We start from the raw sequence: 23,586 nt of genomic DNA, 5'->3' as shown, positions 1-23,586 counted from the left end.
TCCAGCTTGCTTGGTTTCCAGTCTCAGCCCGGTGGAGCACGGATTCTGGCTACTTCCTTGTTTGTCACATCTGGTTTGTGTGCCTGTTATTGCATGCTGACGTTCCAGTAGCCACGCCTCTGATGATGTCAACAGTATGACGATACGCGTAAGGCGGACCCGGGCACTCGGACGTCTAGCACTCTATCCATGCCGCGACTTTTAAGTCTGCAATCTGCATATATACCTTTTACTTCTGAATACATGTAAGTGCAATACTTTTGCTAATAAATCATTATCTGTACATACTACACTATCGGCCTGCTTTGTTGTCCTGAGGTGGTGTCACTACTGCTGGGGAACAGGGGAGTAAAAGCTTGATTACTTCTGGAGTTGTCTTTATCCATGTGTGTGGGAGTGAATTTCGATTGGAAGATATGAGAGGGATGTCCTTATCATCTCATTCATCCTGATGATTCCTGGCATTGTCTGACTTCTCTGTAACAGGAGGGTCAAACTTTCTGGTAAGCAGTTTTTTGGCTGTCACTAGTGGGTGATTTCATCTATTCCTCACTGATCCACCGATGCTTGGATATTTTGGACTGTTCTCCTTCCAATTTTTTCTCCCTCTCAAGGATGCTGGGACTTTTTGCCTTTTTGTTCTAAGGAGTTTAAGGACTATATGCATATTTTTATGTGCTCATTTCATATTGGCGCTGCTTTTATCGTTTTTATTTGTTGCTTTTAGGTTTGTAATCTGCCTATTTCGCTGGCTGCCTCAATATTCATTATTTATTATTATTATTATTGTTTCTGAGCGCAGATATCTCCCCTTTTTTTGTTTTTCCCTTTATATCATAGCCCCCATTTACAGTGCAGTCGTCTTTATATTAAAGTGCACCCTTTGGCGCTGCTTTTATCGTTTTTATATGATATAAAGGGGACTGCACTGTAAAGGGATCACTTTAATATAAAGAAGACTGCACTGTAAAGGGGGCAATCTGCGCCTCCCCTGCAAAAGACTCCTACCTTTTGGCAGGGCAGAGGCCATTCGTTCGTATGTCCTCTCTTGGTTCCTTCCCCTGCCCACCCAGCCGACAATGTCATCCTATCAGCAGGGCAGGGGGCAGGGGGAGCTCTCCATTCCAATCTGCTGCTCCTTTCACCCCCTTCCCTGCTGAAGGGATGACATCATAGGCGGGGTGGGGGGAGGAGTTGGGAGAGGACACATGGGCATGGCCGCACAGCAGAAAGTGAGCACTGACTGCAGTCCGTGATAGCCCAGTGCAAACCGCGGTCACCTCTCACCTCCTGCTGACTGTGGGGCTCAGTTATCAAACCACCACAGTCCGCGGCCGGGGGGTTGGGAACCCCTGCAATAGATTATTTTACCCCTTACTGCTGGCTCTTGCTGGCACTTTAAAAGGTTCTTAAAGTAATTGTAAAGTCTATTTTTTTTTAAATAACAAACATGTTATAGAATGCATTAAGATAAAAAAAAAAACCTTCTGCCTTTACAACTCCTTTAACACCAGACAAGTTTTTGGGATTCCCAATCACGCGATCGCTGTGATTGGCTGTTACAATTGTGATACGAACAGGAGCCTGACCTACCTCCTCCTGATGATAAACAGTGATGAAGAGCTGTTGGTGACAGCACAGTCACGGTTCTGGGGGTATGCTCCAAGCAAGCAGTGACGAATATGTGGCATCACCCTGGTAAAGCCTAATGTTGTGGTGCCACATTTATAAAGACGGCTGCGACAAGTCCAACTTTTGAGAAAAATGTGGGTATTCTGGTACCTGTATGGAGTTACTCTCTGTAATGATCGTTTTTAGAATATGAATTCCTGTTTTATGTCACATGCTTTCCAAAAGAAAAGAAAGCAGTTTGGAGTTTGGCTTTAATTTATGTGTCACTTATTTAAAGTTAATTTAAGACTATCCTGTCTACAGGATGACAACACTGATACTCATTTTCACTGCAGAATAAAGAGTGTTGTCACTCAGTTAAATAAAGCAAACAATCTATGGATCTACTGGCAGGCTTGACATGTAATAAAAGGATATTACTGGGAGAACTCAGAAAAACAAAACTGATGATTGAATAATCCCGGTGACAATCTGCATCATAGGTATTTTTTTTATATTTTGCCTATAGCCTCACTTTAACCACTTAAGCCCCAGAGGATTTGGCTGCTCAAAGACCAGGGCCTATTTTGCGATTCGGCACAGTGTGACTTTAACAGACAATTACACGGTCGTGCAACGCTGTACCCAAATGAAATTGATGTCCTTTTCTTTTCCACAAATAGAGGTTTCTTTTGGTGATATTTGATCACCTGTGTGATTTTTACTTTTTGAGCTATAAACAAAAAAAGAGCGGATCTGCAGTTTTTTTTTTTTTTGCGGACTGCGACATTGCAGCGGACAGATCGGACCCCTGACTGACATTTTTGACACTTTTGGCGGTACCAGTGACATTACTACAGTAATCATTGCTATACATATGCACTGTTACTGTAAAAATGACACTGGCAGGGAAGGGGTTAACTTTATTAGTGATCAAGGGGTTAAGTGTGTCCCTAGGGGCGTGATTCTAACTGTCAAGGGGCGTGGCTTGTGATGTAACCACAGAGACATACGATCCTACATAGCAGGATCGTATAGTCTCTGCAGTTACACCAGGGAGAATGACAGGCGGCTGTGTTTACATCAGCCGCCTGCCTTTCACCCTCTGCAGCGGGAGATCACGAGTGACCGACGGACATCACTCGCGCGGGGATGTCAGGGAATGAGCGGGGGCCGGAGCGCTCGTGGGCGAGCGACGTACCGGTGTGTCGCTTTGCCCAGGAGCGCCAGACTGCCGCAGTATATGTACTTGCGGCGGTCAGCAAGTGGTTAAAGCATGCCATAAACAATTTTGAAGTATTAAAGGAAAAAACTTAAAGAGACTATGTCCCCAGAGCCAATTATAGTCATCTTCACCACACTATCTCGCAGCTCTATTCCTATGTTGGATCTTGGAGACGTACGTTTCGTCATAGGACGTCTACGGGGAGCCGTAGACGTCCTATGACGAAACGTACGTCGGGCGGAAACCCACGTCACTTCCGGTCCGCAGCTCGCCGATGCTTGGAACGCTGTAGTTTTTCCCCGGCGCAGACTGCCAGTATCTGAGAAGATCTGCTGCATCAATTTCAAGCGTGAGTCGATACTATTGCCTTGTATACTTGCTCTCTACTTGTCACACTAAGGATTTTTTATTTTTCCCTTTACACCCAGATGGGATCTTTCTGGTCCTGTGGGACCACCAACAGGCAGGTTTGAGAATTACTTAGTTCCTGTTATCTGGCTTATACACTTCTGTGTGTCCCAGGGTAAGTGTGACCCCCAGTGTCCAGACCGACACATTACATGAGCATTTAACAAAAGGATATACAAATGGCATTTTTATAGTATTTATGACTAATTCACAACTACCTCATTCAGCATTTTATAGTGGCAATTGTAACCACTAACCTTGTATACATACCTAGTTTTTTTTTTACTTCACTTCAAACACCATATATTTAATAACTTTTTTCTATTTTTTATTTATTTATTTATTGGATTTATTATCTATTCATTTACAAGATTAATTATAATTGTCACATTTTGCACTATTTTGTATGCACTAAGCACTTTTTCCTCTTTTACTCACATCGTTGCACATGTGGTAGGTAGCGCCGATTTCCAACCCTTCACCCCCACATTACATTCCTGCCCCTAAGCTTCTTAGAGGTCGGTTGGTGGCTGCAACCTTTTATATTTTCACTGCCTGGCTGTTCTTATATCATAGCGCTGGTTCTACACCCCCCATTTACAAGACTTGTAAATGTTACTTAACTAAAGCGGATAAAAATCAGATCTCCTCCCTACCAGACAGGGCTGTGCTGTATGTCAGAACAGTTTAACTTTCAGTACCGGATGGACAGAATTTGACATTCAGGCTCCATTCACACTACCGCGACTTGTCAGGCGACTTGTCAGCCTGACAAGTCGCGGACCGTCGCAGTCCATGCACTGCTACAGGACCCGTTCTAATAGGAGCGACACAAGTCGCTCCGACTTAGAAAAAGGGTCCTGTACTACTTCGGGGCGACCTCGGAGTGACTTCCATTGACTTAAATTATGTGAAGTCTGTGCAAGTCGCGGTGCACGGGACTTCACAGGTCGCCCCCGAAGTCGTGCCGCTTCAGTGTGAATGCGGTCTTAGGCCTCATGCACACTGGATGTTATCAAAACGTTAGTAGAAAGCTGTCGCTGTAGAAGGAGTTTTTCAGCTTTTTTGCAGTAGCGTTTTTCAGCGCTTTTTTACTTTTTTCAGCTGTAGCGTTTTTTTAGCTTTTTTTTTTCAGCAAAACTATACTCCCACAAAATCGTATGGCTCAAAAACGTTAATAAACGCAGAATAGCCGCGTTTTATGTAGTTTTTCAGCTTTTATCAGAGTTAGAGCATTTTTACTGCTGAAAAAAACTTAAAACCCACTAGTTCTGGGTTTTTTTCCAGGCAGAAAATGCCCCTGCCAAAAACTGCTGATAACAGCCTATGTGTGCATGGACACATAGGATAACATGCTGGGGAGTTTACTGGCTGCAGAAAAAAATGTCTGACGGCAAACACAGCAGCTGTAAAATTGTCCAGTGTGCATGAGGACTCAATGGCAAGTAAAAAAAGCTCCTATATATATATATATTTCAGCTCTGCATTCAGCCATTTGCCCGGAGTTCAGCTTTAAATTCCAGCACTATACATGGAAGTCAGTAACGGATGGAGAACTCTGGTTACAATATAAAATGAATGCAAATTATTCTAAATACAGTACATTTACGGTCTATTCCAACTCCTGCAACACACACAGCAGCTCTTTTATATAAATACAGAAACCATTGAACACCTTTGTTTGATTGAACTGGATTGCCCTGTCATGGAAGCGTACAATAGTCCTGTGATAATAACGACCGAACATTGTTAGGAAGTGTAAACAAGAATAGAATTTCAAAGATCGCTGTATACAGTGGGGCGAACACAATAGGAGTGTGTAACAGAGCAAAGAATGGAAAGAGCCCCAGAAAAATATATAGTGGCTGCTGTGGATGGCAAGGTAAAGTAATTGGATCCATTAAACCCAGCGTTCACGTAGGAAGAGAATAAAAGAAAGTAGCTCTACTGACAAACATTAAATTGCTTTCTTTACCTTTTTGTGTAGCGCACACAGTAAATCGGCAAACCAGAGGAAAGCCTGGACGTCTCTGCATATCCAGATAAAATAAAGTCTTTGCAGCTTGTATTCCCTCCAGCTGTCTCTATTGAAATAAATTGATTAAATTATTATTAAAGTAACTCAAATTCACATGTTTAACCAGCAGCATAAATGCTATACTTTATAGAATTTCTACTGTAATAGGGTAAGGCAAATACATTCCAGCCACAGCCTCGGTTTTAACAGTAATGGTTAGCGATACAGGGTGACCCTGTCTTACCTCTCTATGGAATCTAAAATCAAAAAAATACAGAGGGTGCACCAGCCAAGCTCATTACCTTTGCAACAATGTATTAAAAAAAGGAATTTCTGTACATCATACTCACAAATGAGATGACATGTTCAAGCGTGATAACAATATATATATATATATATATATATATGTATGTGTGTGTGTGTGTGTGTATATATATGTACCACCCTCCTAGGTAGGTAAAAATAATCTAATTAAGGTAAAGGTGAAGCCTAGTGTCTCCATCTGCTTATCAGGGGAGCCTGATTGCTAGTGTAGGCCTGTTGCATGTGTCCATGTGTGATTCATCTGGCCTGAGGGAGTGTCCCCACTGTATCCAATAGGGGAGCATGTTGGACAGTGGAGGAAACCCATACAGTGACACCCAGGCTCTTGTAACTATCCCAGTGGGTTGGCACCAACAGTGTTGCATCCTGGGATATGTTATAAAAGCCAAGGGCACATGTGACAGGGTGTCTTTGGGTGGGAAGCCATAGGCATAGTCATTCACACCTCAGCACTTTGAAATCGTAGGCAGAATCACAGCAAATCTGTCCGCGATTCAGAACGCTGAAGTGTGAATGCAGTCTAAGGCTGACTACACATGTTGCTAGTGCCAAGGTGTGGGCCCATGCAGGATGTTGTGGCATTAGAAAATAGTAAACAATTGATTTGATTGAAGAATCCAAAGATAAAATAATAAACTAGTTAAGTTAAGCGTGATTTGTCAGTAAGATAGAAGAAGTCCATTACCTTGGGACACTAGCAAAAAACGAAGGACTCAAAGAGTGTGGTAGGGTTATAGGGAAGACACCTAGGGGGCATGTCCTCAAAAACGTTACCCATTCACAGAAAGGTATGAGCCTATTACTCAGGGTCTATGAATACTCACCTTGTGTCCTGTACTGTTTGGTTAGGATATTTTAGCTAAGGCCTAGTGGGCTGAGTCAGTCCCTAGCTTCTTATTTGTCTTGAATGATCCATCAGGAAGATCTCCCTGCCATAATTTTCAAGTGTTTCTGCTCCCTGTGGAAGATTAGGGTGTCTCTGTGTCTCTGCCCTCGTTATAGTGTTCATCCTGTAGAAATTTCCATAATATATTATACATAAAGATATATTAAAAAAATTCAGCAGGGATAGTGGGAGCATCATTTAATGGCCACAGTAGGAATGCAGAATAATGAACTCAGCACAGGGATTTCAAAAAATTACAAAGAGAAAGAAGAAACCAACAGGTTTTTATTCTCCAGAATCTATCAAACACTAAAATATCAATCATGGGTGGACTGATCCTTTAAAACAAACCCAAGCAAAATAACAATGTCCTTAAATTCTGAGTGGAAGGCAAGCAACCTCAGATGTCGTGGGCAGGAATATAAGGGAGGGTGACATGAGCAGAAAGTTGTATCTATAAAATTTTGCTATGGGGTCTAGACATTTGAATGACCAGTGTATTTAGTTCTTCGCACAATAGGTTTTTACATACTTTTGAAGACAAATTGTCAAAATCAGAGACTTTTCATTGCAATAAAGACGTTTAGCAAACATATTGTTTGTTCTATATTATCCAAAACTGACTTGACTCACTCAGTTTGAAAGGAAAGGCTTCCGGAGTCTATGTTTTCTTTAAAGAGGAAGTAAACCCTCCTCTGCAACTTTTACCTATAGGTAAGCCTATATTAAGGCTTACCTATAGGTACTGTAACTATCTCCTAAACATGTACCGTTTAGGAGATATTTACCTTACATGCAGCCAGTGACGTCACTGGCGCATGCGCTCTGAAGGAAAGGCCGCTGGTGCCGTTCCTTCAGAGCCCCGTGCCGTGACCGTTGGCTCCCGCGCGCGTGCGCGGGAGTGGCGTCACCGCGGCTCCGGCCAATCAGATAGTCGGATGCCGCGATCCCGGAAGACGGGCGACTGAACATGTCACCCGTCATACAGGTAAGCGGGCGGCACGGCGGGGGCTCGTTCTAAGGTAAGTATTTCATAATGAGCTAGTATGCGATGCATACTAGCTCATTATGTGTTTCTCTTTCAGGTTGAAAAAAAAAATGATTTTATGGGTTTACAACCTCTTTAAAGTCACAGGCCGTAAGCTGGTCACACAATAATATAATTTAATTCTAACATTTTCAATTCAAGAACATTTATTCAATCGTAAAATCCTTAGTGGGGTCAAATTGACATGTGTTTTCAACCATAGTCACAGGGAAAATTCAAAGGAGCAGGATGGACATTTTTTCTCAAATTAATGAATTTCTAACAGTGTATGTGATTTTCATTCGGAAAATGACATTTATTTCAAAATCGAATGTTAACAGAAAACAAAAGTACTTTTGAACCAAATTTGTCAAGCTATGTATTCAGAATTTTTGTACAAATGTTCTTTTTAAAACCTACTAGTGTATCGCCAGCTTTATACTGGGCCCCCCTTGCATCTCATACAAAGGAACTCCAAATGGTCCATTCATCCTTTCAAGTAAATCTATAGGAAGATCAAAACCTAACAAACAAACATACAAACCAGCAGGGGCAATAATACATCTTTATTCTATTGTCTGTCCCTTCAGTGTACCCCCATTTCTCTCTTGGAACAGAGACATACACCTGTTTCCCAACTAGAAATGTCTGGACTTAATGAATGATCACCCTGGTTCCTAGCATTACATTGTGTGATGCCTATTATCTGACTATCTGAAAGCCATTTATATAAATGTGAAGGTATATACTTATTAGTACTGCGTCAAATTTATCTGGACTGAATTTTGAAGATGTTTCATAACTTCTCTGAGCTACTTCTTCAGTTCAGTTCTTTAGTTACATATACTATTGTAACACTCTACCAGGTAGGTCCCAGGATTAGGTCAATTTCATTCTAGCTCGCTGCAATCAGTGTGGCTATGTTGATTATTCTTGCCTGTTCTATGTTTTGATGGCTACAGAGCTGACTGCTTCCCTCTGGCTGGTCCAGAAATGTTCTGGAAGTTAAGCAAAAAATTCATACAGTCCCGGTCAATCCCTATAGAGAAGTGCCCAGAAGGGGACTGGGAGTCTGAATAAATACTATGAGACTGAGAGCAGCCTGGTATCTTTTTTTCTGAGAAGGAGATCGCGGCCTGGGGGGCTACTAACCCCCTAGGCCTGGCTGCCATGTGCCTGCAGGGTGCCGAGGCCTCATTTGGGTTAACTGAGGGTCTATGCTACTGAGAGTTGCTGAACCCGACTGACTGTCATCGCAAGGATCTAGTCTGGTACCACAGGGTGAAAGTGTCTCAAGGATATTGGAAGGAGGCAACCAATTTTTCCAAGGACATTTGTGAGTACAGACTGGTGAGAGAGATCCTAGAGACTGTGTGAATTTGCCATACTTCTTGTGCTAGAGTCAGCGTGTTTAAAGAGGACATTGTGTCCTGTGTCCTGTAGAACTCAGTCTATGAAATTATTAGTGAAAGGACTTTTCTCGGACTGTCCAGACAGGAAGATTAATCTTCTCAAGTTGCTACTTGCTCAGTCCATTGTTTGTTTGTAAAAGGACATACTGTATCACAGTTCTAGAAGACAAAGTTCAGTGTCCTCAAATCATTGCTAAGGGTTACTGGAGTATCCTACTATTACCCATTACCTATCCAAGTTGTTTTTAAAGTATCCTAAAAATCATACCCTTAGACTGGTTAATGAGCCTGAAGAGTGAGTGGAACTGTGTGTTTGCCTTTCGAGGAAACTACTGGGAAAAGGATCTGCGGCATTTTACTTACTTTACCTTCTACGGGGGTAGTGCTACATTATATTGCCAAAAGATTGTGGACACCTGATCATAACACCTATATGACCTTGTTTGGCATCCAGTTCCAAAACAATAACAGTCTTCACAGTTCTTAGAAAGATTTCTACATGAATTTAGAGTGTGTCTGTGGAAATTTGTACCCATTGTACTGTCTGTCTCACAATTAGTGTTCTAGTTCCTCCCATAGATGCTCAGTAGGGTTTAGGTCAGGGCTCTGTGTAGGCCATTTGAGTTCCTCTACACCAAACTCATCAAACCATGTCTTTACGAAGCAGGCTTTGTACACGAGGTAGGAAAGGAAAGGAAAAGGGCCTTCTCCAAACTCTTACCACTAGGTTAGAAGAGAACCACTGCCAAAAACATGATTGTATGTTGTATTATTAAAGAATATCTATACCCAAGGACAACCGTGTAATATACTGCATGCATTTTCATTTATTAGGCTAAGAACACTTTACCTAAGTACATAAAATAACTGTTGATCCAGCAAAAAATGTAGTGTCCTTGTCACTTCCTTTGAATTGATATATCTGATGTATTAAACTGATATATCAAACTGTAATATTCCTTCCAAACTATCTATGGTAAACAACTCATTCCCCCATGCAAAGAAAGTGAAGAAAGAAAGATGTTTTTGTAGCCTGGTCTTAGGGTGACAATTATGACTCACTCCGTACATACAATGGAGTGATTGAGCTTGGCCACCCTAGGACAGGAATTGTGGCATTTACCACAAGAATAAAGTTTAAAAAAAAGAAAATGAATGCAGAATACTAACCTGCAATATACACTGCTCAAAAAAAATGAAAAGAACACGTTGAAAACACTTTGTAATCAGATCTCAATGGGGAAAAATATCATGCTAGATGTCTATACTGATATGGACTGGGCAATGTGTTAGGACTGAAAGAAGGATGCCACATTGTTTGATTGAAATGAAAAGTATCAACCTACAGGGGGCTGAATTCAAAGACACCCCAAAACTCAAAGTGAAAAAATGATGCAGCAGGCTAGTCCACTTTGCTAAAATTTTATTGCAGCAACTTAAAATGGTACTCAGTAGTTTGTATGGCCCCCACATGCATGTATGCATACCTGACAATGCTGGGGTAAGCTCCTAATAAGACCACAGGTGGTGTCCTGGGGTATTTCCTCCAAGATCTGGACCAGGGCACCACTGAGCTTCTGAACAGACTGAGGTGCAACCTGGTGGTGTCGGATGGACTGAAACATAATGTCCCAGAGATGTTCTATTGGATTTAGGTCAGGTGAGAGTAGGGGTCATTCAATGGTATCAATTCCTTCATCTTCCAGGAACTGCCTGCATACTCTGGCCACATAAGGCTGAGCATTGTCGTGCACCCGGAGGAACCCAGGACCCCCTGCACCAGTGTAGGGTCTGACAATGGGTCTAAGGATTTCATCCCAATACCTAATGGCAGTGAGGGTGCCATTGTCTAACCTGTAGAGGTCTCTGCATCCCTCCATGGATATGCCTCCTCAGACCATCACTGAGCTACCACCAAACCAGTCATGCTGAATGATGTTACAGGCAACATTACATTCTCCACGACTTCTCTAAACCCTTTCACATCTGTCACATGTGCTCAGGGTGAAAAGCCAGTGGCAGACCTGCCAATTCTGGTGTTCAATGACAAATATCAATCGAGATCCATGGTGCCGGGCAGTGAGCACAGGGCTCACTAGAGGATGTTGGGCCCTCAGGCCACCCTCATGAAGTCTGTTTCTGATTGTTTGGTCAGAGACATTCACACCAGTGGCCTGCTGGAGGTCATTTTGTAGACCTCTAGCATTGCTCATCCTGTTCCTCCCTACACAAAGGAGCAGATATCGGTCCTGCTAATGGGTTTAGGTTCTGTCTAAACCCCCATATATATATATATATATATATATATATATATATATATATATAGTGGGGAAAATAATTATTTGGTCCCCTGCAGATTTTGTAAGTTTGCCAACTTACAAAGAAATGAAGGGTCTTTAATTTTTATCATACGTGTATTTTAAATGATAGAGACAGAATATCAGCTAAAATCCAGAAAAAAAAACACGATACAAATGTTATAAATTGAGTTGCAGGTCAGTGAGTGAAATAGGTATTTGATCCCCAAGCAAAACATGACTTAAGGCCCGTACACACGTACCGATCGTCAGCGAACGATCGGCCGTCTTTTGTCCCTGGGCTGTCGGTGTCTGTTGAAAAGTGCAAAGACAGCACAAGAATTTTGTCCGCCGACTACAGCCGACTGCAGAAGTGATGTCATGTAATGGTTAACTTTCCCTGTGTTTTTTCTTTTCTGAGCATGCCCAAATCTGCGGTCTGTCGTCCGAATTCTGTACTAACAATCGGCCGTTCTGGTGTCGGCATACAAAAATTTTAATGCTTGCAAGACAGACTCTTGTCGGCAGAATGTGCGCTGACGGCTGTCGGAGGCACCATACTAACAAGCGTACAATCGGCAGATCTTTCGTCCGCCGACGTTTGTATGCCGACGATCGGTACGTGTGTACGGGCCTTTAGTACTTGGTGGAGAAAATCTTGAGGTAAGACGTTTCTTGTAGTTTTTTTTTTTCTAATTCTAACTATCCTATTGTCTACCCGACTTCTTTATAACTCCGTGAAGTTCTGTAGTGAAACATGACTTAGTACTTGGTATAGAAAACCTTGTTGGCAAGCACAGAGGTAAGATGTTTCTTGTAGTTTTTTTTTTTTTTTCTAACTATCCGATTGTCTACCCGACTTCTATATAACTCCGTGAAGTTCTGTAGTGATGTTTTTTTTTTTTTTTTTTTAATTTCCCCATATTCCAATATACTCTGTGTTTTTTTTTTTTTTATATTTACATTTATCCCACTTTTTTAAAAAGTTGTCCACGCGTTCATCGTCTCTACCGCACATAAATTCCATATCGTAGATATGATCAACTCTCCTACCCCAATCCCTGTTAGAAGGGGCTTCAGTTTCTAACCATCCTATTGGGATCATCCTTTTTGCGGCATTGAGCAGAATTGGAAGAACTGAATTCCTATAACCTTTTTGTATTCCATTTGTTTTGTGGAATAAACATACCCAGGGGTGATCCATGACCTCCTCACCTGTAATTTGGTTAATAAGATATTGTATCCTCAACCAAAATACACAAATCTTAGGGCACTCCCACCAAATATGAAACATCGATCCTGGAATCTGACATCCCCTCCAACACCAGCTAGATTTCTCCAGTTGACAACAGTGCACCCTAGCCAGTGTAAAATATAATCTCAAGAGGCACTTATAGTTCAACTTGATGGTGTTTACATCTCTCGCAGTGCAGTGTGCGGCTCTCAGTACAGTCTTCAGTTCGTGTTCATCTAATCTAATTCCAATTTCTCTTTCCCATTTTTCAATGGAAGGAGGTTTCCTTTCCTCTTTCCCTCCAGATCAGTTAACAACTTATAAACTTGGGATAAACCATGTTTTACCTTTGTTAATGAATTACAAAGCTTCTCCATGGGGTTCAGCTCTTTTTCCGATCTAATGGGATCAGGCAAAGATCGGACAAAATGTGTCAATTACATGTGATTCCATTCATTCAGTGTCAACTTATTCAAAACCTTTAATTCATAAATAGACCTAATCTTCTGTTTATGTGTTATGTCCTTTATTCGCAAGTCTCCTAACACACCACCAAATTGTTGCTCTAACCCTGATAAATTTTAAAGAGTATCATTTTTATTATTCTTAAATATGCAGCAGGAATAGCTATAGGAAGAATTTGGAATCTATATATAATTTTTGGTAGGATCATCATTTTAAACATATTAATTCTGCCCAAACAAGAGATTAGGCGGGTTGATATTTTCCTAATATTTAAATTTATTTCCTCCAACAATGGAATATAGTTGGCCTGGCAACTATTTTCAGGTGACGATGTTATGCTTATCCCTAAATATTTTATTTCATGGTTAGCCCAAGTGAATGGAAACTCTAATGCCTGTTCATTTTTATTCAATCTTATATCATGATTTTCAGATTTCATTAGGTTAATCTTAAAATTTGACAATTCTCTGTATCTTCTCAGTTCTTTAATAATGTGTGTTAGGCTTATTCTAGGGTTATTTATACAGAATAGGATATCATCCGCATATGCAGCAATTTTGTGTTCATCTTGTCCGATCTTCACCCCCATAATATCTACGTTATTCCTAATCTAAGCCAACAGAAGTTCTAGTAACAGAACAAACAACAGGGGCGATAGGGGACACCCCTGCCTCATCCCTTTACTCATCTTGAACCTAGTTGACAGATTGCCATTCACCTTTTTCGAAGCGGAAGGATTACTATAAAGAGCTCTGATCAAGCGAATCATCCTGGGTCCAACCCCTACATTTTTTTATTGTTTCAATCATGAAGTCCCAGTCCACCCTGTTAAAGGCCTTCTCAGCAACGATAGATAACAGGAGGGCCGGGACCTCCTGATTGTGTGACCTATATATTAATAATTGTGTTCTAATCCCTTTGTCCTTTCCTTCTCTTCCTGGGATAAAACCTGTTTGGTGTTTGGTCAGGGTGTACCCAATCTACCACCAAGTCCTTCAATCGTGCCGCTAGGATTTTTGCATACAATTTTATGTCTGTATTTAATAAGGTCTATAACTAGAGCATAGAGTTGCGTCTTTCCCCTCTTTAGGGATTACTGTTATATTTGCCTCTAATGATTTGGTTCTTAACTTCCCTTCATCCCCTATCTCATTCATATAAGCACAGAGTTTAGGGATTAATATTTCCTTAAATCTTTTGTAATAACTGTTTGTAAATCCATCTGGGCCAGGGCTTTTTCTTATTGGGGAGTTTTTTAAGACATTGTTTATTTCTTCCTTGGAGATTGGCTCCTCGAGGGTTAATTTTTCCTTATCTAACTTGAGAAGTTTTGAATCTTGTATATATTTAACAATATTTTGCTTTCTAAGTTGTTCAGCCTCAGGTCTGTCTTTTTGTCTGGCCGTATATAGTTTCTTATAATAATTTTGAAACGCTTTCACTTTTTCTGTGGTTGAAAACACCATCCCTCCTTGTTCTTTATTTTCTCTATATAGTTGTTTAACTTTTTACTCTTTATTAGGCCTGATAGGTATTTCACAGGTTTATTTCCCCACTTATATCTTTCTTTAGCCACCCTATTAAAACAACATCTGGTCTCTTCCTCGAGCAGATCTCTCAGCTTATCTCTTTTAATACCAGAGCATTTTGTATATTGGCCTTTAGAGTAATTGTGTGTTCTTGTTCCAGCTCATACCGTTCTGCTGTTAATCTATTTATCTTTGCGGTTCTCTTTTTTTCTTAACACCACTTAAGGTAAATTTTCCTCATATATATTTGTGGGCTTCCCAGGTAATGGCCTGCGGAGGTCTCGGGGGATTTGTTTTAACAAAAAATACTGGGCCGATTCTTCCTCAACTTTTTTTCCCACTTCCTCATCTAATAGTAATTCTTCGTTTAAGCTCCAAGAATTTACTTTTTATAGGACCCTGGAAATTTTTGTTCTACCACCGTTGGAGCGTGATCAGATATAGTTATAGTACCAATTAACTTACTAACTATAGTCTCTATCAGCCTATGATCTATCAGTAAATAATCCATTCTTGAGTACGTCTGATGCACGGGAGAGTAGAATGAATAATCTCTCTCTCTCGGATGCTGGACTCTCCAAGCATCTATTAATTGGTTTTTGTAAAGCTTATTTCTGATTCTCCTAAGCTGATGTCCATCCCTCAACAATGCATTCGACGTACAATCAAGAAGCGGATCTAAACAAAAATTAAAGTCCCCAGCTAAAATTAAATCACCCTTTTTGAATTCAGACAGTTTATCTAGGATTTTCTTTAGATATCCTTTTGGGGTTTTATTTGGGCAATATATATTTGCTAAACAAGCAAAAAATTGGGGGAGCAAACCCTGAACATGTATATCTAAAGCCGGTGCAGCTATGGACCAAGCAACATGTATATTAAAAAAGAATAGCGCAACCATGCAAAAGTTGCTATTCTTTTTTAATATATATTTGCTAACATAGTGCCCTGTAATTGTCCTTTCAGGAAGATATATCGACCCCCAGGATCAACGGATCTTTCTTCCAGGGAAAACCTAACATCTTTAGCAAGCCCAATAGCTACTCCCTTGCTCTTTTGATGGGTGAATCACCGTAATACCAAATCGGGAAATGTATTGAATGTATATTCACATTTGTATTCTGTGCGATATATGTCTCCTGTAGGAAAGCAATTTTCACAGAATTATGTCTAAGTTCCTCTAGTAATTTATGCCTTTTAGTTGGGGTATTTAGTCCTCAAACATTATATGATATGAGTTTCCAATTATTCATTTTGGTTTTTTTTTCACTCTCCTCATTCTACATCTTTTTAGTCCCACCTCACGACCTCTATCCATAAAAGACAGATGTAGGAAATGGTGGGCCCACTTTACCCCGCTTACCTGCGAGTCAACTAGCTCTTTCCAGGAGGACAATAACTTTTTCTGTAGGACAACAAGTTTTATACTTCTGAATTCCTTACTACCTACCCCCCTCTTCCATCCCCACTCCACTACTCCATCCTGCCTCCCCTCCCCTCTCACATTCCCCTTTTTACCCCCTGATGTTATTTGACCGACTGACGATCCTGTCTTAGGAGGTAAGGGGAATCTGCCCATAGATTCCCCTGACTTCCTACTCTTGGCCTGTGGGGTGGTGCTTGGTAGAACACAGTTGTGGCGACTCCCGGCTACCGAACCAGGTCACATTTCTAACTTCAATGCTCCCCATAACCCCAGCCTTTTGCTGTTGCCTATCCACGCCCACCACACTCATTCTCCTTCACCCTCCCTTCAGCTTATTTCAAATTAAATATGAGAATTATATCAGTTATTCTTCTTTGAAACCAGGCACCATTGATCTTCATTCTTAGACTCCTCTTTATCATTGTCATTGTCACTTTCTTTAGGCCAACCAGGATTTTTTGGGATAAAAATTTACAGTCTTCCACAAAAGTTACAAAGTTCTTCTGGGAATCTCAGTCTTGCTGATTGACCATTTCTTTTACCAATCAGACAGGCAGGGAACCCCCAGTTATATTGAATGCCCTGTTTCTGCAAAAATTCCACCAAAGGTCTCATTATCCTCCTTCTCAGTGTGGCCTGCGATAGATCAGTAAAAATCTGTAAATTCACTTTTCCATCGCTGATAGATGTTTTCTTTTAAAATTAGCCCAAATCAGGGCCTTGTCCGCATAACTTTGGAACCTTATAATAATATCCCTAGGGATATCCGTTGATATATTTCTAGGTCTTCTGAGTCAATGTACTCTCTCGAATTTAATTTGATTCATTTCATCTTTCTCCAATAATAGGTTAAAGATTTTAGGCTAAAGATTTTCCTCATTTTGTCCATTAAGTCCTCCCCCTGCTTTTCTAGTAGGCCACGGACTCTCAGGTATTTCTTCCTTCTATTCTCCTGGTCCTCCGTCTTATAGGCAAGATCTCTGTTTTCAATCCTCAGATCTTTCACTTCACTTCTCTCTTTAGAGATGTTATTGTTCTTAGATAGCCTTCTTGTTTTTTCTCCTGGTCCTCTACGCGGTGCAGTAAATCGTCCAGATCATAACTTATAGCCATTAAGTCTGTTTTTAGGGAGGTTTCCAACGTCCTAAGCATGTTAGCCATTTCTACTTTTGTTGTTTAGTTGATCAACTGGTGATGCTTCTGTGTCTCGTTCTGTTTCAACTTCTGTTTCTACATCCATTTCCACCACCTGATCAAGCAGAACGTGTTCATCTGAAATTGGGCCTATTGAGGTCCTTTTTAAATCTCTTCTTGTTTCTGTCTGTTTTGCCCAGGCCCCTTGTGATTTCTCATGTGAGGGTTTCTCCAAATATCCTCATATAACAAATTTTTAGTTGGTATTAGGACTGGCGCTGATTTTGGGTGTTTTTTTTCCAGCGCAGCACCCTTAGCTGTTCTGCCTCTCATACTTTCCCGCAATTCTTGAGTTACAAAAAAAGGAAAAAAGGAAAACCTCTCTCTAGTTGATAGCGACTATGATGAGATCACCATAGCCTCTAATTGAGCAGACATAAGAGAGACAGTAGTAAAATATAAGAGAGACTCGAAAGCGAAGAAGAGCGGAAAAGTCAGAGGAGACCAGCAGCAGGTGCCTGCCTAGCATAAATCCGCCAGGTTCATACATAGATACAGATTTACTGTACATCCAGACTCCCTCCAGAACATTCCCGGATAATCGCAGGCAGATCAGGTAGCTGAAGGACTATTGACACAGGTGTTGGAAAGTATTAGAGTATAGGGATCAATATTTACGTTTAACTGTGTTCAGTCTACTTCAAACAATATACAATGTGGAATGGCATGCTTGAGGACTGGGCATTAAAATAGTAAGGAAGACATTAAAATACGTTTTGCGATTTACAAATCACATTAAGCACTAGGCACTGAGCAGTTACACTGTGATAATTGAGTATGTATCAATGGCTATATAGCAGTCCATGTACAACAGTCCATAAGAAGAAATTGAAGAGATCTCACCTTTCCGTAGAGAGATCAAGTCAATCCAAGTCCATGTTGCCCTTATAGTACATCTGTGGACCAGCTGGTGGATGAGGGGGAGGTAGTGACAGGTGGTGTCAAGGTATGCTGCCGCCGTACAGTCCTATTCTCCAGCGGCCCTTGGTTTCTTCTGTTTCCCTCTCACATCAGTGTACCGACATCAAGACAGACCAGAATTCAGCTCCCCATGCTTAAAGGCAGGTCATCCCGGGAGCATAAGAAGCCACTTGAGCTGCTTGTGCCGCTCATGTTGTCTGCTGTGGATCGTAGAGAGCACGGCAGACAGCTGATCTATAGTGCCACATACCCACAGGCCTTCGGTCCGTCAAGATTTTACAATACATGGCTCCGTCCATTGGCCCCTCAGTGTGGCAAAATCTGCCTTTACCTTTAGCAGAGAACCAGCCCCAAAGCATAATGTTTCCACCTCTGTGCTTGACAGTAGGGATGGTGTTCTTAGGGTCATAGTCAGCATTTTTCTTCCTTAAAACATGGCGAGTCCCCCTCCTCAAGATGGTGCATGTACAGTCACGCCAATGAACATCTGAATGACTCAGAGAAGGATTGGGAGGAAGTGCTGTGGTCAGATAAGACCAAAATAGAGCTCTTTGGCATTAACTCGACTTGCCGTGTTACAGTATATATATATGTGTGTGTATATATATTAGGCCTGCTGAATATAATCGCAGAATCGATGCATCGCAATGCGACCCTTCGCGATTCTGGATCGATTCGGGGTGATTGAAAAATCGATTACTAATGACGTCAGTTCCGGGGTGGGGACAGAAGTGACATGGCGGCGTTGGCCGGGCTTGTGGAACACAGAGCTCCTCCTTGCTGCGCGGGAGAGGAGAGCGGAGCTATCGGTGCTCTCTCTGGCCCCGGGATACACACGGCATGCCCACTTAACACGCTGCTGCCCAAGGGGCGTGGCTTCTGGCGGAGTGAATGGCGGCTTTTTAGCTCCGCTCTGCTGGCCATCGGGGACACTGACCTCTTCTACGACCCCCTGACACCATCTACAGCCTCCATCTGCACCGCTCGGCTCCCCCTACCACCGCGGAACCGATGACTCGCCGCAAAAAAAAGCATGGAGGCGGCGGACCGCACCATAATATCACTGCTCAACCACGGACATCTCTGCAGCTCTGCTTTCTGGTAAGTCGGGGCACTACAGGGCCCAGCATTCCTCCTTACCAGGGCCTGCTATAATACAACTAGGGGCACTACAGAGCCCAGCATTCCTCCTTATCAGGGCCTGTTATACTACAACTAGGGGGACTACTACAGACTCTGTATTGTAGTCCCCCTAGTTGTAGCATAATAGGCCCTGGTAAGGAGGAATGCTGGGCTCTGTAGTGCCCCTAGTTGTAGTACAGTAGGCCCTGGTAAGGAGGAATGCTAGGCTCTGTAGTCCCCCTATTTGTAGTACAGTAGGCCCTGGTAAGGAGGAATGCTGGGCTCTGTAGTGCCCCTAGTTGTAGTACAGTAGGTCCTGGTAAGGAGGAATGCTGGGCTCTGGAGTCCCCCTAGTTGTAGTACAGTAGGCCCTGGTAAGGAGGAATGCTGGGCTCTGTAGCTCTGTACAGAGCCCAGCATTCCTCCTTACCAGAGCCTGTTATACTACAACTAGGGGGACTACAGAGCCCAGCATTCCTCGTTACCAGGGCCTGTTATACTACAACTAGGGGGACTACAGAACCCAGCATTCCTCCTTACCAGGGCCTGTTATACTACAACTAGGGGGACTACAGAGCCCAGCATTCCTCCTTACCAGAGCCTGCTATACTACAACTAGGGGGACTAGAGAGCACAGCATTCCTCCTTACCAGGGCCTACGGTACTACAACTAGAATCAGGTAACTCTTCTAACCTGATGTGGCCTGCTCTAAAGGGGATCTATGGGGGGACCTGCTCTACTAAAGGGGCATCTCTGGGGATGCTGGCCTGCTCTAAAGGGGGATCTATGGTGACCCTGCACTAAAGGGGATCTATTCCATAGATCCCCCTTTAGAGCAGGGTCCCCATAGATCCCCCTTTAGAGCTCAGTTCCCCTGGATCCCCTTTAGGGCAGGCCCAGGCTCCCCATAGATCCTCCTTTAGAGCAGGGTCCCCATAGATCCCCCTTTAGAGAAGGGTCCCCATAGATCCCCCTTTAGAGCAGGGTCCCCATAGATCCCCCTTTAGAAAAGGGTCCCCATAGTAATCGTGATGCATCGCGGAATCAAATCGTATCGAATCGCGACCCTAATAATCGTAATCGCATCGAATTGTGAGGTAAGTGAAGATGCGCAGCCCTAATATATATATATATATATATATATATATATATATATATATATATATATATATATATATATATAATGTTTTGGGGATTTTAGGTAATCTTCAGGCCTAAAATATTTTTTAAACATGTGTGGGAAAAAAACGCAAAGATGGCCCTGGCATCGAAAGATAGGATAAAGATAGGATAAAGACTGTATTCAATTTTGTCTGTTCTATTTTGTAAGAATGTTTAAATATAATATATCCTGATTCTAAAGATTAGTGCTGCTGAAGTCATTTTTTTACTTCTGCTTTAGCAATAAAATAAGTAAATATAGAAGATCTATAAGGACAGTGAACCCGTTCACCTCTTCTGCCTGACCCCAAATAACCTGCATAAGCCGCTAAAGGACGATCTCCAAGAAATCTTCTTTATAAAGTGGAGGAAAGGCTGAGAGTGTCACCCAGAAGATTCATCAGAATTTCTGTTTGCAGCCTACCCTGATCCATGACACCTGATAGAGGAGATAATGAAGCGAGCCCAGACACACAGAGATGTCACTGCCTTCCATCTCTCTGCTTTCACATCAAACTCTCGGAAACGTGTCAGGATTAGTGCTTGCATTGGAAAAGTGTGCTGCTGACATAGGAAAAAGAGATTTAAAATGGAAATATACAGTACATGATGGAATCACGGCAATCCAAGCAGAAGGTAAATGTTGCAGAAACATGAGTTTCCTATAACTACATAACAAGGACTGGTAATAGCATTGACGGTGGAATTGTGTTTATTTTCCATAAGATGTGCATAGCTAGCGGGGTCTGAGCACAGCTCCTGCTGGGAAGGTGACTCGAAATATGTCATAAAGTAATTTTCTGGAAGGGATACAAGAAACAGGCATTGATAGGCACATAATACAAAAGCTGCCTGTCTATGAAGCCATGCTGTGATGTTTTCTGACAGAATAATTACTGGAAAAATGTACGTATGCTAACACACATGTAACACACAAGAGTGTGCGTGCAGGAAGTACAGGAAGCACTGGCTGATAGTAACCAGTCACTTATCACCTTTTATGGGATTCAGAACAAGAAAAGGGTTTGATTTTGAAGAGGTGTATTACTTTTTACTAAATCCCTTTTTGCATTTGTAGCCCTGCTCCCAGGGGAGTGGCTTAATGCAGGTATATCCTCTTCACTTCGGTTGCCCTGAGCCTGCTCCAACCCAACTGACACTACTGGTTTGGTCATGATAAATATTCAAGACCACAAGAGATTGCAATAAAAGATCAAATTTACTGCTCTTAGATTTGAAGTTAGAGAACGTACAAACAGAATCAATGATAATGCAAGAATGTCAATAGTAATATAGATGCTGAGTCCCCAACCAATAACTTGAGTAGGGTTCAGCACTCAGGATCTGGAATACAAGCCACACATATATAATGTATATACATACATATATGTGCTAGAGGATTTTATTCTGTAATAATATAAACACACTGGGTTTTTTAAGTAGATAGAGAGTGACCACAAATTAAGGTTAATCGTACTTATAGAATAACCGTAGAATAAACAGTATAATAGTACTAACTAAATATCAGAGTGCACTCTGTGTACTAACAATAGTCTCCTGGAGAGTGAGGCCTCACTAGTCTTCACCAGCAAGAAATCCTCAGGCAATCCAAGGAAAGTAATTGTAATCCAAGTAAAGGTGATCAATAACTGTAATCCCCAAAGTAGTTAGTAACTGTAATCCACAAAGATGAATGAGAAACAGATCTTGATGCTTTCCTATAGGCAAACAACCTGATACTGTAAAAGAACTTAAGGCCTTGTTCGCTCACCACGCACTATGTATAATTGCAGTGTCCACTGGAGATTTTAGAACTCAATATGGCCTGCTACTCAACCGTACAGCAGTTCTGCCCTGACTCAGTCTAGGTACGTGATAAATGGAGATGTAGATGCGGAATGTCTCTCACCCAATATCGGGAGCTCCGCTCCGCACTGCAACTAGGCCCCGCTCTGCTCAGCGACCCTCTATCTCGGCCTGTCAGGCGTCCTTCTACTCGGTCATACTACCGAGACTCCTCTACACACACCACTCGTCTCAGCTCCAGTGTCCGCTACTAGGCCTCCGGCCTGCTCCTCTGCGATCCGCAGCAGCTCTGTCCTTCCTTCACAGCACGCTGTCCTCGAGGCAAGAGAGCGAATGTTGATCCCGTCCCCCTTTATAAAGACACTCCCAGCAGGCTCCGCGAGTCACATTACTCCCTGGGAGACGAGTCCTTTTGCATAGCAATCTATGGTCCTGGCTCCTCCCGGAACTATATCTCCCATAATTCTCAAAGTCACTGCCTTTGCAGAACTTTAATAACAAACAACAGTCTGAATGATACTAGCCGTGGGACCAGGCTACACATTTTTGTGAGTTTCTTAGTCAAACTGTACCTCCACATGAATTTTTCTCTAATGCAGTGTATTTATTTCTGTCACGTGCTGTTTAGGTTTGCTTCAGCAGAGTGTGCAAGAGAGATCTGATTCTATGTTATGGACGTTTAATAGACTGGCCAATCAGGGGACCCACTGAGGCATGCTTAAAAAAGTGCTTGTTAAAGTGGTTGTAAAAGCACATGGTTTTTTACCTTTATGCATTTTATGCATGAAGGTAAAAAAACATCTGTGTGCAGCAGCCCCCCAATTACTCCCACTGCTGTCAATCACAACCAGTGAGCCAATCAGATGACAGCGTGGTGGGGCCAAAATGTGGCTCCGTGTGTGAATAGACACACAGAGCACCAGCTCGGGTTGGGTGCCCCTATTGGAAGCTGCTTTCTGTGGGGGCACCAACAAGAGGGAGGAGCTAGGAGCACCAGCGGGGAACGCGAGAAGAGGAGGATTTGGGCTGCTCTGTGCAAAACCACTGCACAGAGCAGGTAAGTATAACATGTTTATTATTTTAATGGAAAAAAAAATCAAGCTTTACAATCATGTTACATTTCTGAGCCACTTCCTGTTCTCTATCTTCCTAGACTTATATCAGAAAAACTGAAAGTTGAAAGGATTAAAAGATGTGCATGGAAGCCAGCCAGCCCCCAGTCTGATGTACTCACCCTCCAGTCTGCCACCAACCAAGTAGACCTGTCTCACAATATAAATAAAGAACAGGGGTTTAGTTGACACGCATTTGCAAACGCATGTGTAAGCTGCAAGGCCTCTACACGGCACCCTGTGTTACTTGCAGTCCTAACACTTACTATTTTGAGTGTCTCCATAATGAAAGCACATGGCTGCTAATGGATAGATGGGAGACAGATGGGAGGGAGGCAGCCCAAACCTCCCCCAACCCGCTGCCATCTATGACTGGTCTAATATATCATAGCTCTAATAGCTATGTTG

The 23,586-nt window shown here is 42.2% G+C and overlaps 1 protein-coding gene across 3 annotated transcripts in view; it reads right to left on the bottom strand.

Moving 5' to 3' along the window:
* Positions 1-23,586, bottom strand: part of NOX4 (NADPH oxidase 4) — a 428,396-nt gene that overhangs the window by 28,913 nt on the left and 375,897 nt on the right. For all 3 annotated transcript variants that reach the window (XM_082244521.1, XM_082244522.1, XM_082244523.1), the window contains one exon: positions 5,220-5,328. In XM_082244521.1, coding sequence (XP_082100647.1) covers positions 5,220-5,328 — 109 coding nt within the window. The remainder of the gene's footprint in view (positions 1-5,219; positions 5,329-23,586) is intronic.

Source organism: Pelophylax lessonae (genome assembly GCF_965119305.1).
Source record: "Pelophylax lessonae genome assembly, chromosome: 2".
Lineage (NCBI taxonomy): Eukaryota > Metazoa > Chordata > Amphibia > Anura > Ranidae > Pelophylax > Pelophylax lessonae.
Note: the sequence above shows the minus strand (reverse complement) of the source record. Positions and strands in the feature narration are given on the sequence as shown.